Source organism: Miniopterus schreibersii (genome assembly GCF_964146895.1).
Source record: "Miniopterus schreibersii genome assembly, chromosome: 11".
NCBI lineage: Eukaryota > Metazoa > Chordata > Mammalia > Chiroptera > Miniopteridae > Miniopterus > Miniopterus schreibersii.
The window spans coordinates 17,291,033-17,303,996 of record NC_138111.1 but is presented as its reverse complement, the minus strand read 5'-3'; the positions used below and the strand labels follow the sequence as shown (position 1 = coordinate 17,303,996).

General features: G+C 47.5%; 1 protein-coding gene across 11 annotated transcripts in view; it reads left to right on the top strand.

Annotated features, from left to right (window-relative positions):
• PALM2AKAP2 (PALM2 and AKAP2 fusion) overlaps positions 1 to 12,964 on the top strand; it is a 351,155-nt gene that overhangs the window by 315,249 nt on the left and 22,942 nt on the right. For all 11 annotated transcript variants that reach the window (XM_081152444.1, XM_081152441.1, XM_081152445.1 and 8 more), the window contains one exon: positions 7,832 to 10,235. In XM_081152444.1, coding sequence (XP_081008570.1) covers positions 7,832 to 10,235 — 2,404 coding nt within the window. The remainder of the gene's footprint in view (positions 1 to 7,831; positions 10,236 to 12,964) is intronic.

Here is a 12,964-nt window from a genome sequence, read left to right as displayed (position 1 = left end):
GTAAACGTGCTAATCAAACAACACCGTAACGTTTTCCAGATGTGCAGCCTGCCATTTGAGCCGGTGACTTTTCCGCAGGGCTGAGGGGCTGCGGTGTTGGGGAGACCCGGTGACCGCACAAGGAGACCGTTCGCCTTCGCCAGGAGAGTGGGCCGCGACACAGGCGAGCCTTGTTTCCAGCGAAAGGGGTTTTCAGACGTAGCTGCATCCCGTCTTCGAGCCCGTACCTGAGGCACAAGCCAGAGACAATGGCAGGGTGGCCACTGCTGTGCTGACCCATGAGAAAGGCTGGGTCTGTAGGAACAGGAACTGTCTCGGTCACTTTTAGCTGCGATGGCTTCGTGGCAGGAGGTGGGTGGGAGGGAAACCCAGAGGCTTAGTTGGTATTAGTGCCCTTGGGGGGGTGGAGTGGGGGGTCACAGTGTTAACTCGCGCCTGCCTGGTCTAAATTTAGCCTGCGGCTACTCAGGGGTGCTTGGGGTCTCTGTCCTTGGGATGTGGCTGGGCTCCGGCTCCCACGGTCAGCACAGGCCCCGGTCCCACATGTGGAAGAAGCTCTGCTGGGGGTGGAAGCGGACGGGCTGCCTTGGGCTGGACTGGGGCCCAGGTTATCACCTCGACCCTCCGCTTCCTGGCCTGCAGGCTTTGCCCGAAGCAAGTCAAGTCCTTCCCAGACATTCCTGCTCTCTGTGTCTTCAGGGGCGGGTGGGGAGAGGGGGTGAAAGGGGCCCACTCCGAATCCCAGCTCCTTCTCCAGCCCGCCCCAGCCTGCCATCTTCAGCAGGGGTGGCGGTGGGGGGCAGAGGAGCTACAGCTGCTGAGGACCGTTGGTGTTCCCAGCTTCCTTCAGAAACGCTCCTCAACCTGCACAATTTGCACCATGAGCGGAGTCGGAGTTTTCTCTCCCGTTCCTGTCACCGCACTTCCCGTGCCTTGGGCTGTTTTGCCCCCTTTATGTGAATTGGTGCTCTCTTCCTCCAAGGCTGTAAGCTCCTTGCTGCAACGAGGGGCCACTTCAGAGCCCTGGGGACCTCCCATGACCCCAGGCACAGGCTTGTCACTCTGCAGGTTCTGGGTGCTTGCTTATACCTGCAGGAATACACTTTGACCTCTTTAGCCTCGGTGCTCCCCTCCCACATTCCTCAGGTTCCCTTGGTTGGAAGGAGTCTATATGTCCCAGGCCTGCGGACTTTGTAGCTCTACCCTGCCTCCCCCAAGGCTGGTGGAGTTCAGCAGACTCAAGTGGGCATCTTGCAGGCGCCTGTACCCCCTCCTCCCATTGCCTTTGTGATGGAAACTTCAGCCAGAAAGTTCAGAGCCCTGTAAGAACCATCCTGAAGCCAGCCACGCATGGCCCGTGGAACCAGTTTCTTGCCTAAAGCAGTTGTGCTATGTGTACTAAAAACCCAACTTAGGAAAGAGGGAGGGAAGGAAGGATAACAGAGACACTGTCTGGCATCACAGCTGTGAGAAGTTTTATTTCACAGCCATGCCTCTGTTCCTAAGCCTAAAGTGAGTTTGTATTTTTGGTGGAAATTAAAAATAACTGGATTAAAGGATCAGGTCACCTATTACCTGGGGAGAAGTGTTTCTAATTTAAATATTGTGGCTTTAAGAGGAAGTAATCTGGGTTATTCAGAATGTGGAAACCTGGTTGTGCGGTAGGCCCCTGATGTTTGAGTAATTTGGGTCACACTGCAGGAGCCTAAAAGGTCGAAGTTGGTAACAGACATTGTCAAGAGGTAACAGCCAGAGTGTGATGGGCGAGTTGGGAAGCTGAGAGAACTCAACAGGCATGAACAGAAGCTTCAGCATCATGCTTGTGCTTATAGGGAAGGACACCTTTGTGGTGTCCCCTGGGCCCAGCCAGATCTGATAAGGAAAATGCATCCTTCTTTCTGTCCTGATACACCCAGCTGCAGGCTCAAGTGCCCTGGGAGGAAAGAGCACACTGCTGGCCATCGCCCCAGTTGGGCAGGTGTCAGGAACCTGATGTATTTTTTTCTGTGCAAACTAAACAGGCATCTAGAATCTCACCTGTGCTGTGGACCCTGTGGTGCTGGGAAGGAGTCCCAGCCTTTTTCCACAGCATCCATTATGATGACTGGGATGGGGGAGCAAAGGACCTGCCTCAGAGGCCAGTCCACAGGGTCAGGTCCCCAGACCAACCAGGAAGTCAGCATCCTGTTTCTACCTGGAGGGTCCTACAGGCAGATCCTACAGGCAGAGCAGAAGGTAGAAGCTGACACTAAGTCCAGGAGCCTGTCTCTGGCTGGTTCTGAATTAAAGAGAGGAAGGGGGTCTTTGACTTCTGAAGCCAAGTCATGAGTCTCACGTGACTTCCAGAGAGTCAAGTGTGCAAACTGTCTCCCAGAAAACCAAGCACGTGCTCTTTAAATTCATCCACCCTTCTTAACGAGGCGGGATCCTCCTGTCATTGAGAATACCTCTGGAAGTACTAGGAGAGGAAGAACTGGACTTCAGATCCTGTGCTGCTTACTAGCCACGCTATCTTGGGAAAAGTCCCTCGATTTCTATAAACCTCTTATTCTGATGTTTTAAAACTAAAGTAAAAATGGCCTTTCCCACATAACAAAGGGCCTGGTTATGGGCATTGGTTGAAATCGTGTGTGCATGTACTGTGACAGTGGTGAGCTCTTAGACATGTGTGGACAGTAAAACAGGGACATGGCCCTCAGTGGGCCCTCAGCACAGGCTCCTTACGCTCATTCGCTCATTTACTCCGCTGGTAGAGTGTCAGGGACGGACCAGGTTCCGTTCAGACCAATGTGTGACCCCACCTCTGTTTCCCATGTGACCAGAGTCCCAGCTTGAGGTGGTTCTTGACTGTCCATTCCATTGCATCTTCAGAATTTAACTTTTAAGGACATTTTTCTGCAATTATTCTGTTTGCTGCTGCAGCAGATGCATCTTTTTAATTGTGCTTATCTTCAGCTTAAGTTAACACTTAAGGATCTGGAATGCTGAGGGGAGGGCAGGTGGAGAGCCTAGAGGTGCCCAAGGATCTGACGGTCAGCCTTGCCTGGGCCTTTGTCTTTCAATCCCCTCATGTTGATTTTTTTTTTCTTCTCAAAAGCAAAACTTCACCATCACCCCCTCCCTTCCCCCCAAGGAAAGCCAACCTCTCCTGAAAAGAATTGAATTTTGGTCATTTACACTTTAGTGTAAAAGTGCTTAATAATAATGGACACCTGCATTTACATTTTACAGTTTACATAGTACTTTTAAATATGTTATCTAATTTAAGTCTCAAAACAGACTTGAGATTATTAGGAGCCCTGCTCACAGAGGAGTTCTATTCTCAGAAGGTGTCCATGGTTTTCTTGCACAGGGTCTGGCAGAACTTTTACAGGAGACATGGGCACCTATGTTGTAAATTAACCCATAATTAATTTACTTTACATAATTGTTAAACATACGCTTTTGGGTCAATAATGGCAGCTCTAGACACAGCCTGGCTACCAGGTTATAGTAAAAGAGGGTCTTAGACCAAGATCTGCTGCTCATGCAGACATGTATTAAATGCACATTTGTAAAAGTAGGTATAAAACCATTGTCTGTAACCTCGAAAGAGTCTCAGCTCTGGTAGATTCTAGATGCTCCAACCCCACGTAGCATGAAGATAGATTCTATTACTCCATAGTGAGTGTTGAACAACCACCATCCTCTGAACCAAAGGCTGGGCACAGGGCTGCTTAGTTCTTGGACTTCAAGCGCCATCCCTAAGGGTGTACAAGCCAAAGTGCTCACTCAGTTGATATACCCTACTCATGGAAAGGTGGAAAATATCTCTAATCGACAAATTTGAACACCACCAGTTTCACCAGTTTCTAACATTTTATTATGCTAACTGACAAGCCATTAATTTCACAGATGAAAATTCATTTCTCACCTTAATTGTACCACTTAGCAAGCCCCCAGGGGTCCTGTGGGAGTTAAAGAGAGCTCAAGTACTGGTGGAAGGAAGCCTCTGCCTATGGACATGGAGTTTCCGATTAGATCCTGGTTGACCACTCTTGGAGCGCATATTCCAGATGAGGAAGGCTGTCTACTCCCGGAATAGAATTTAAACTAATTTCAGACACACACAGCTGCATGGCATTGTCTCTGCCCACGTATTTTAAAGCAAATGGTAGAGTAGACATCCTGATGAGCTGGCAGCTATTCTGGGAAGGCAGGTATGATGTGCCATGCTCTTAGGGCTCCACCTGCAGTGTTAGCAGGAGCAAGCCCATGATTTCCCATGGGCCCCTTAGCACCTAGGTTTTCTCTGACCTTTGAGAGTCTAGTTTAGAGGTTATTTCATATCTTCTTGTTTTCTGTGGGGGTTTTTTGCGTTGAGGCATAGTTTATTCCAGAAAGGATTTTCCAGGCCATTTATTGAGCATGTATTTTATCTCAATCTGGAATCAGGTTCACATTATCTGAAGCATGGAGAAAATTTTGGTCTTTCTGATCTTCAAAGGGAGCAATAAGCATTTCTTGGTTTAAACAGGGCATCATTTGATGATGTCAAGTCCAGCCTCCTGCCAGATTCAGACCATGGGATTTGCAGCCCATTTTCATTTACCTGGTGTCGTCGCTGGTGGCTTTGATCACACCAGGCTATCTTGCACGAAGGTGAATTCTTCCTGCTGAGAAGGGAACTCAGGAATTTGCTCTTTTGTTAAGCTCGGGACCTCTGATGCATGATTGTGAATCAGTAATGAAGAGTTTATAAGGGTTTAGGACTTGGAGCTGCTGCTCCCTGAAGTAGATAGAATTGTCTGGAAGGATTTTTCTGAATTTATGGAAAGAAGGGGAGGGGCAGGGCGCATATAACTAACAGAAAGGAGAGCCTCTATCCTGTTTACACCCTCCAGTGTCTAAATATATATATTTTAAATGTGTTGGGAAAGAATCATCTCACATTACACTGGGACTGCAGACTTTGGCTTTTAACCAATAGTTAGCATTTTTAAAATCTCAGTTGGACACACCACAGAGGACATAGCTAATAGACTCATGATTTCTGACCGAAAGCTGAAGGTAGTTTTTTGACACTGCACAAATGTACTGTCAAATGCTATTCTCAGACTTGAAATTTTGCATTGGGGCAGTTGTTGCTAGTTCAGAAAGTGTGCCTTGGAAAGAACTGATGTAATTTTTAAATTCTAACAAAGAAAGCTGTCAGGGCATCTTTTCATCTCCGTCGACCACTAAACTGTGAAGCATCCAGGACAAAGAGCCTTGCTGACGTGAGAAGCCAAAAAAGTGCTCTTGGGAAATGCAGTGGACGAAGGCTCAGTCACTCCTGTCTACAGAAGATCAGTATAGGCAAGGTTTTTACTTCACCCGACTAGACTAAGTAAACCCCAAAACAGACTTATGGCTTCCTAAGAAGTGTGGGAAATTTAATTATGTTGAGAAAAAAGTGTTGTCTCCTGGAGTTTATTGTTGCTGCTGGTCGTATTATGACCCTGCAGAATAAGCCTCCTGCATGTTTTATGAGCGAATTAATGACTAAGTGAACTATAGGATTAATTACTTGCCTTTTAGTTCCCTTTAATGTTAGACTGCCCTCTTCCCTCTCATGTCAACTATTCAAAAGTGTTTTATGTTTCTGTAGAGCAATACTTTTTAACCACATTTCAGTCCCAGCAGCTCTACTATTTTTCTACAGCCCTCTACCCCCAAAGGGATAGGAGGAGACTTCCACTGATCCCCATGAAGAATATTATTAGTAAACCACTGACTGAACAAAGCTGGGGGTGGGATGGTCCAGGATTATCTGATTTCTCCTTAGCAGTTCTTTACTTCTCTTCGTGTTGGTCTCTTTATTACAGTAACAGCTTTCCATGGGGTTGGCTAAATTTTTTTTTAAACATATCTTTATTGATTTCAGAGAGAGGAAGGGAGAGGGAGAGAGAGAGTTGAAACATCAATAATGAGAGAGTCGTTGATCGGCTGCCTCCTGCCCTCCCCCAACTGGGGATGGAGCCCACAACCCGGGCATGTGCCCTGACTGGGAATCGAACCAGGATCTCCTGGATCCTAGGTCGACGCTCAACCACTGAGCCATGCCCTGCTGGGCGGGGTGGGCTAATTTTGACCTAGGTTTGCTTGAAATTGAATGGCAGCCAATACATTCAGGCCTTCAAATCTTCTCTAATTCTTAATGACATAGAAGTAGCTCGTAATTGCCTTACCCAAAGACAGTTTAGTTAATATTTTTAGAGGGACAATGAAACTTCTTTGATGTGCCTCTTTAGTTCATTATAAGGATAAAAGATCACGAGTTGATGATGGTAAAAAGTGAAATAAAAATAAAGTTATTATGGTATTAAGTACCAGGCTTTGACAAAGACCAGACCTAGACTAGATCATTCAAGACCATCATCTTTTGCCTGTTACTAAAGAAGGAATATATATTACTTGATTGACATAAGTCTAGAGGGGAATGTGGAAAAGGAGGAGTGACGGAAATCCTCAGTTCATGGATAACCTTTCAGTCCAGGGATAACCTTCTAGTCAGTTCATGGATAACCATGAGAGTTTCCCAACATTCTGACAGTGGTGCACAGCACATAGGTGAATGCCTAGGTCTCTCTAGGTCTCATGAACAAATCTATAATTATCTACTTGGGAGGATTTTAAAATTAATCCCCTAGAATCATCTTAAGGTGGTTTTAATATTGTAAGCCTTTAAAATTGTTTAAAATGTAAGTAAATGAAAATGTATCCCGTATTGCAACTTTGCACTCTGCTGTGTCGGTAATCCCAGGCACACAATAGACCTGAGACAGGAAAACAAAGCTGACCAACGTGTTAGTGAAATCTCTGAGGGGAACTCAAATTAAGCCCATAATTTCCTGCTGAATTATCTGAGACAAACCAGAGTCCTTTGGTATGGAAAATAATTATCCTAGAATTTGAAATTAATCTTAATAATGTCAGTAACAGAAGTACATGGGATTGGTAACTGATGAAAAAATATGATGTATTTGAAAACATTAAGGAAGTATGGTTTTCTTATTTAACCACAAAAATTGGAGGTTTCACATAGAAAACAACTAGGAGAGAGGTGCCGCCAAATACTAGCTTTTCAAAGCAACACTCACTCCTAAACTAAGAAGTATTGTTTTGATGTGAGTCCTGGAGAACAGAACTGGACAGTCAGTGGCTTTGATTATGGTGTTTACAGTGCACATGGTCAGGCAGTGGGGTTTTGTAGCCTTTAAGGAGTCGTTGAAGGAATCAACTGTTTTCCAGTATTTTGTTTTAGAAAGACATTCTAAAAGATTCCTTGTCTCCAGAATAATTGTATTACATTTGGCAGAGAATCATATATTTTCAAGAAGATTTGTTCATGTAAAAAGACCTTTATTTTACAGTTGGTGACACACAAGTACTCCTATTACATTTCCGCAGTAGTTTGCTGTGAATATTTTGGAAAACTCTGGTACAATTGCTATATGATGTCTTCTACTTTAGAAGATATTTGAGTGTCTTCAGATGACCTGCATCCTAATTTACTTTTAAATTAAAAAATGAACCTAACATTGATTGACCATTCTCTGGACACCCAGAAAACAAAATGGAATTGGTGAAACGGATAGGTGTAGGTACCTGTCACCACCACAAAATGACCACGTGCAGCATTGTTAGAAGGGGAAGCTGTGTTCCAAAGGACTTGCCGTTGTTGTTTCAATGTTTTTAGGAAGGAACCTTGTTGTCAGTTAGTTAAATTTGTTGTCAGTTAATTTCTCAGTGTTCGCCGCCGTAGGAGATGTGGTGCCTAACCCTGACTTTCGTTTCCCCTTTATTCCAGAAGCCTCCCCAGCTTTCCGAGGATGATATCCGGCTAACAAGCGAGAGAGACAGCTGTAGTGCCAACCCCCTGGATCCTGCGATCAGCTCTCTTCCCCCAGATCACAAAAACATGGAAATTGAGGTCTCCGTGGCAGAATGTAAAAGCGTTGCCGGGATCACCTCGACTCCACATTCCATGGACCACCCCTCCCCTTTCTACTCGCCCCCGCACAACGGCCTCCTCGCTGATCACCACGAGTCTCTGGATAATGATGTAGCCAGTGAGATCCGATACCTCGACGAGGTGCTGGAGGCCAACTGCTGCGACTCAGCTGTGGACGGAGCTTACAACGGCACGTCCTCTCCGGAGCCTGGCGCGGCCACCCTGGCGGACGGCCCGCGGCCACCTGCCCACGCGGCCGGCCAGCCAGAGCCCGCTGAGCGAGCGGCCGGCAGGCAGGCGCCCCCTCGGATTGAGCTCAGGAAAAGCAACTCTGACCCCATGGCGGAGGCCGAAAGGGCAAACGGCCACTCCCCTGAGCAGCCCAGGGACCTGCTGGGGGACGGCCTGCAGGCCCCCGTGAGCCCCAGCTCCTCCACCAGCTCGTGGTGCTCGTCCCGCGACGGGGAGTTCACGCTCACCACGCTCAAGAAGGAGGCCAAGTTTGAGCTGCGTGCCTTCCACGAGGACAAGAAGCCCTCCAAGCTCTTCGAGGACGACCAGAGCGAGAAGGAACAGTACTGTGTCCGCAAAGTGAGGCCTGCGGAGGAGATGCTGGAGCTGGAAAAGGAAAGGCGAGAGCTCATCCGGAGTCAGGCCATGAAGAAGAATCCCGGCATTGCGGCCAAATGGTGGAACCCTCCCCAGGAGAAAACCATCGAGGAGCAGCTGGACGAGGAACATCTGGAGTCGCACAAAAAGTACAAGGAGCGCAAGGAGAGGAGGGCGCAGCAGGAGCAGCTACTGATGCAGCAACAGCAGCAGCAGCCCCCTCCGCAGCTCTCCACAGCCCCCGCCTCCCCTCGGGAACCTTCTGGCATGACTGCAAAGACCAAGGAGGACATCGTCACAGAGCAGATCGATTTCTCTGCTGCTCGCAAACAGTTCCAGCTCATGGAGAATTCCAGGCAAACGGTGGCCAAGGGCCAGAGTTCACCCAGGCTCTTCTCCATCAAGCCTTTCTACAGGCCACTGGGTTCAATCAACTCAGACAAGCCACTGACCATCTTGAGACCAGCTTCCCTCAGGGGTCCTCCAGAAGATAGTGGCACATCGGCAGCCAAGGGGCAGAGAGCCCACTGTGTCCCCGAGAGCCAGTCTCCGGGAGGAGGCCAGGGCAGCGCAGCTCCTCAGGGGAGGGAAGGGCCCTACAGTGAGCCCTCCAAACGCGGGCCCTTATCCAAACTGTGGGCAGAAGATGGAGAATTCACAAGTGCCCGGGCCGTCCTCACCGTGGTCAAGGATGACGACCCTGGGATTTTGGATCAGTTTTCAAGGTCTGTCAATGTCTCTTTGACCCAAGAAGAGCTTGACTCTGGTTTGGATGAACTGTCAGTGAGGTCCCAGGATACCACCGTCCTGGAGACCCTGTCCAATGATTTCAGCATGGACAACATCAGTGACAGCGGGGCCTCCAATGAGACAGCCAATGCCCTCCAGGAAAATTCACTGGCCGATTTTTCTCTGCCCCAGACTCCCCAAACTGACAACCCTTCCGAAGGCCGAGGAGAAGGCATCTCCAAGTCATTTAGCGATCACGGTTTCTACTCGCCTACATCCACGCTGGGAGACTCCCCGTCGGTTGATGACCCCTTGGAATATCAGGCTGGTCTCCTGGTGCAAAATGCCATTCAACAAGCCATAGCCGAGCGAGTGGATAGAGCTGTGTCTGGAACCAACAAGGGTGGGTCAGCACAGCAGGGACCCAAAGCAACTCTAGAGGAAGCTGGGACTGGGGCTCGCAGCTCAGAGAAGCCTCAGAGCACATTTGAGCCACCTCAGGTGTCCTCTCCTGTTCAAGAGAAAAGGGATGTATTACCAAAGATCCTGCCTGCTGAAGACAGGGTGCTCAGGGAACGGGGACCCTCCCCCCCACTGCCAGCAGTGCAGCCCAGTGGCCCAATAAACATGGAGGAGACCAGACCCGAAGGGGGCTATTTCAGCAAGTACTCAGAGGCAGCTGAGCTGAGAAGCACAGCCTCGCTCCTGGCCACTCAAGAGTCTGACGTGATGGTCGGGCCCTTCAAGCTGAGGTCAAGGAAGCAGCGGACTTTGTCCATGATCGAAGAAGAGATCCGAGCAGCCCAGGAAAGGGAAGAGGAGCTGAAGAGGCAGAGACGAGTCATGCAGAGCACCCCGAGTTCCAGGGCCAAGAACGCCTTATCGCTGCCTTCCCGAACCTCGTGCTACAAAACCGCTCCAGGTAAGTGAAGTGCTGCGGCCCAGAGGCCGCTATCGGTTGATTTCAGCGTATAGGTTTCTCTGTGGAGCTTCCTCTGTGTGTGGCTGGAATAAGTGTCCAAGGTACACTAGCATGAGGACTTCAGCATTTGGGACATGCAACGGGAGTGTCAGAGCGCCCTCTGGAGGAGCCCCGAGCCGGGGTGGTGGTAGCCGTTTCCCAGAGGAATGCAATGCAATAGCTCCCTTCTGGTGGTTCTGCTCTGGTCTTGGTTTAGTGCAGAGGATTGTTCTCTTTTATTTGAAGGGGCTGCTTCTTGGTGGAGGGAGGGGCTGTGTGGGGTCCATGTGGCCTGTTAGGGTCAGCAGCTCGACCCTTAGTGTCCGTAGTTAAATCAACCCATCTGATTTGTGGGATGTGCTCTACTAACACCTTCTGATTCGAGGTCCCTTCCCAACTATGACAGTCATGACTTGGTGTTGCAGATTGACCCACAGAAGATGCTTTTGTCCCTCTTCTATACGATTGGGTTTGCTTTCAGTCCTCACAAAGCCCATTACTTTGGAATTAGGGGTGTTCTCATCTATTCATGTCCTATGACCCATTTAGAGAAGTTGAGTTGCTATACAAAAAGGCAGGCCTTTCATCCCCTCTCATTGCCTGGGAAGTCCCTCTCTTGACTACTTTGTATAGATGGTTGATGCAAATGATAGTGGTAATTATTATTGCTACCATTATGGGTAACAGTGTGACCAGTAGTTTTTATTTCCCATTTGGATATGATGGCAATCGGAGGCCCACACATCCTACCACAGAGAGGTGCTGCTGAAAGTGTGGCCTAAGCTAGTCCGTGAGGTGTTTGTTATGGGACGGTGCTCACATAAACACAGACAGTGGGAGTAAGCTTTTGAAAACTCTTGTAGCGATTTGATATTGTCCTCAAATCCAACGGTGGGACTTGTGGTTTTATATTGGTCCACAATAGATTTGGGGTGGGGGAAACCTGTTTCTTCACCAGAGATCATTTAAAAGTATTACCCTAATATATAATTGTTGGCATTTAAATTGGTCCTTCCAAATCTTAATCCCATCTTGACATAGTTTTCATCGAATCTACAGTGACGCAAGGGAACTCTTTCTGTTATTAATTTTTAAATTTTGCAACAATCTCAACCTAAAGAAAAGTTCCCAAGTTTAAATATCTTTATTTATTCTGAACCATCTGCAAAAATTCTATGAATTCTCCCCAACCATACCCCAGGTATTGAAAAGAGATCTGTTTTTGCTTTCAACTTCTCTGTTTTTCAAAGATGGAGGGTGATAGGGTTTTTATTTTTAAAAGGATATAGTCATTTTCGCAGACCAATTATTAGAAAAAATTCTCTGGAAGTTTTATCTTGTTGGTTCTTATGTGCTTTTTAAAGGAAGGGGTTCTATGTAAAGAGGGTTTATGTTACGTTTGTTCATCAGAGGTAAAAAAGGCAGTTCCCTGCCCTTTGGGGACTTAGAGTTCAGCAGGAAAAACAACCTCAATCAAAAGTGGTAATTTCATGACAGAGAAGCAAGGAGACCTGTGGGAGCACAGAACAGGGAAGACCGCCTCCTTGGGGGATAAGGGAAGTCTTCCTTTCTTGGGACACTGCCATCTCAGCTTTGAACTGAGGGAGAAGGGAGGGTCAGGGGGTGGAGGAAATTGTTCCAGAACAATGGCTATAGGAAAAGCACCTACAGAGGCCCAAAAGGAACAGAGAATGTGGCACATTTGAGGTGTTTCCATAAGGTCTGGGTGGGTTAAAGGAAGAGATTTAAAACCAACCAAAGTTGATCGGAGCCAGACAACCTTTAGGTTTTAGATTTTAGACTTTATCTCATGGTCAGTGGGAAACCAATGAGGATTTTCAAAGGGGTAATTGCCTCCACACATCTCCACGCTGTCCTGCCTTCACCCACGAGTCAATGGACTGAAAGCCTTCCTGCTTTAGTGAGTCCATTCCACCAGCTTCTATGAGCTCTGCATGAGCACTCCTGAGGCGTGCCGCCCACGTGACGGATGATGTGTGTTTTACGTGAGAGGCCACACTCCCGAGCACGAACACACGCGCCTTCCGTTGCCGGTACTTAGAAGCAGAGGTAACAAAAGTGCTCCAGCGGCGTACAAGCCTGACTTGAAGGTGTAACCTACCCACTGCTGCAAAACACCCTTGAGGGGCGTGGGCTGGAGAGGACCACCCAAACATTGCACTGAAGTTAACGATTTAGACCTTTTCAAGTGAAGGATGTCAGTTCAAGTGAAGGAAGGCAGTTCTCATTTCAGTTCCTAAGGTCTATTATTAGGTATCCTGGTTTCACTTCCAACTTCTAGGCATGACAGAGGAACCCAGGTAGCTAGATGGCTAGTTTAGTTTTTTGAAATAGTTTCTGTTTTCGTGCCAGGTGTTGAATTGATCTATCAAGTCAGATAAGTTGCCCGGTGGGACATTGTGGATGGAGAGTGCAGAAGGTGTGGATACTGGGTCCCATAACTTAGAGTGTCTGTTCATGTCTTTTAATATGTGGAAAGATGTAATAGTTACATATATTATGAAAATAGAATTTCCAAGAAGTTTCAACTTTTGTTATCAATTTGAACTATGGTGCTCATGTGATGATCAATACATTATTATAAAGATTATTGACTGGGTCTTTTTTCTTCCCCCTTCATTATCTTCAAATATCAAAGCCCTAGACAGAAAAAAAAACAAAAAAAAGTT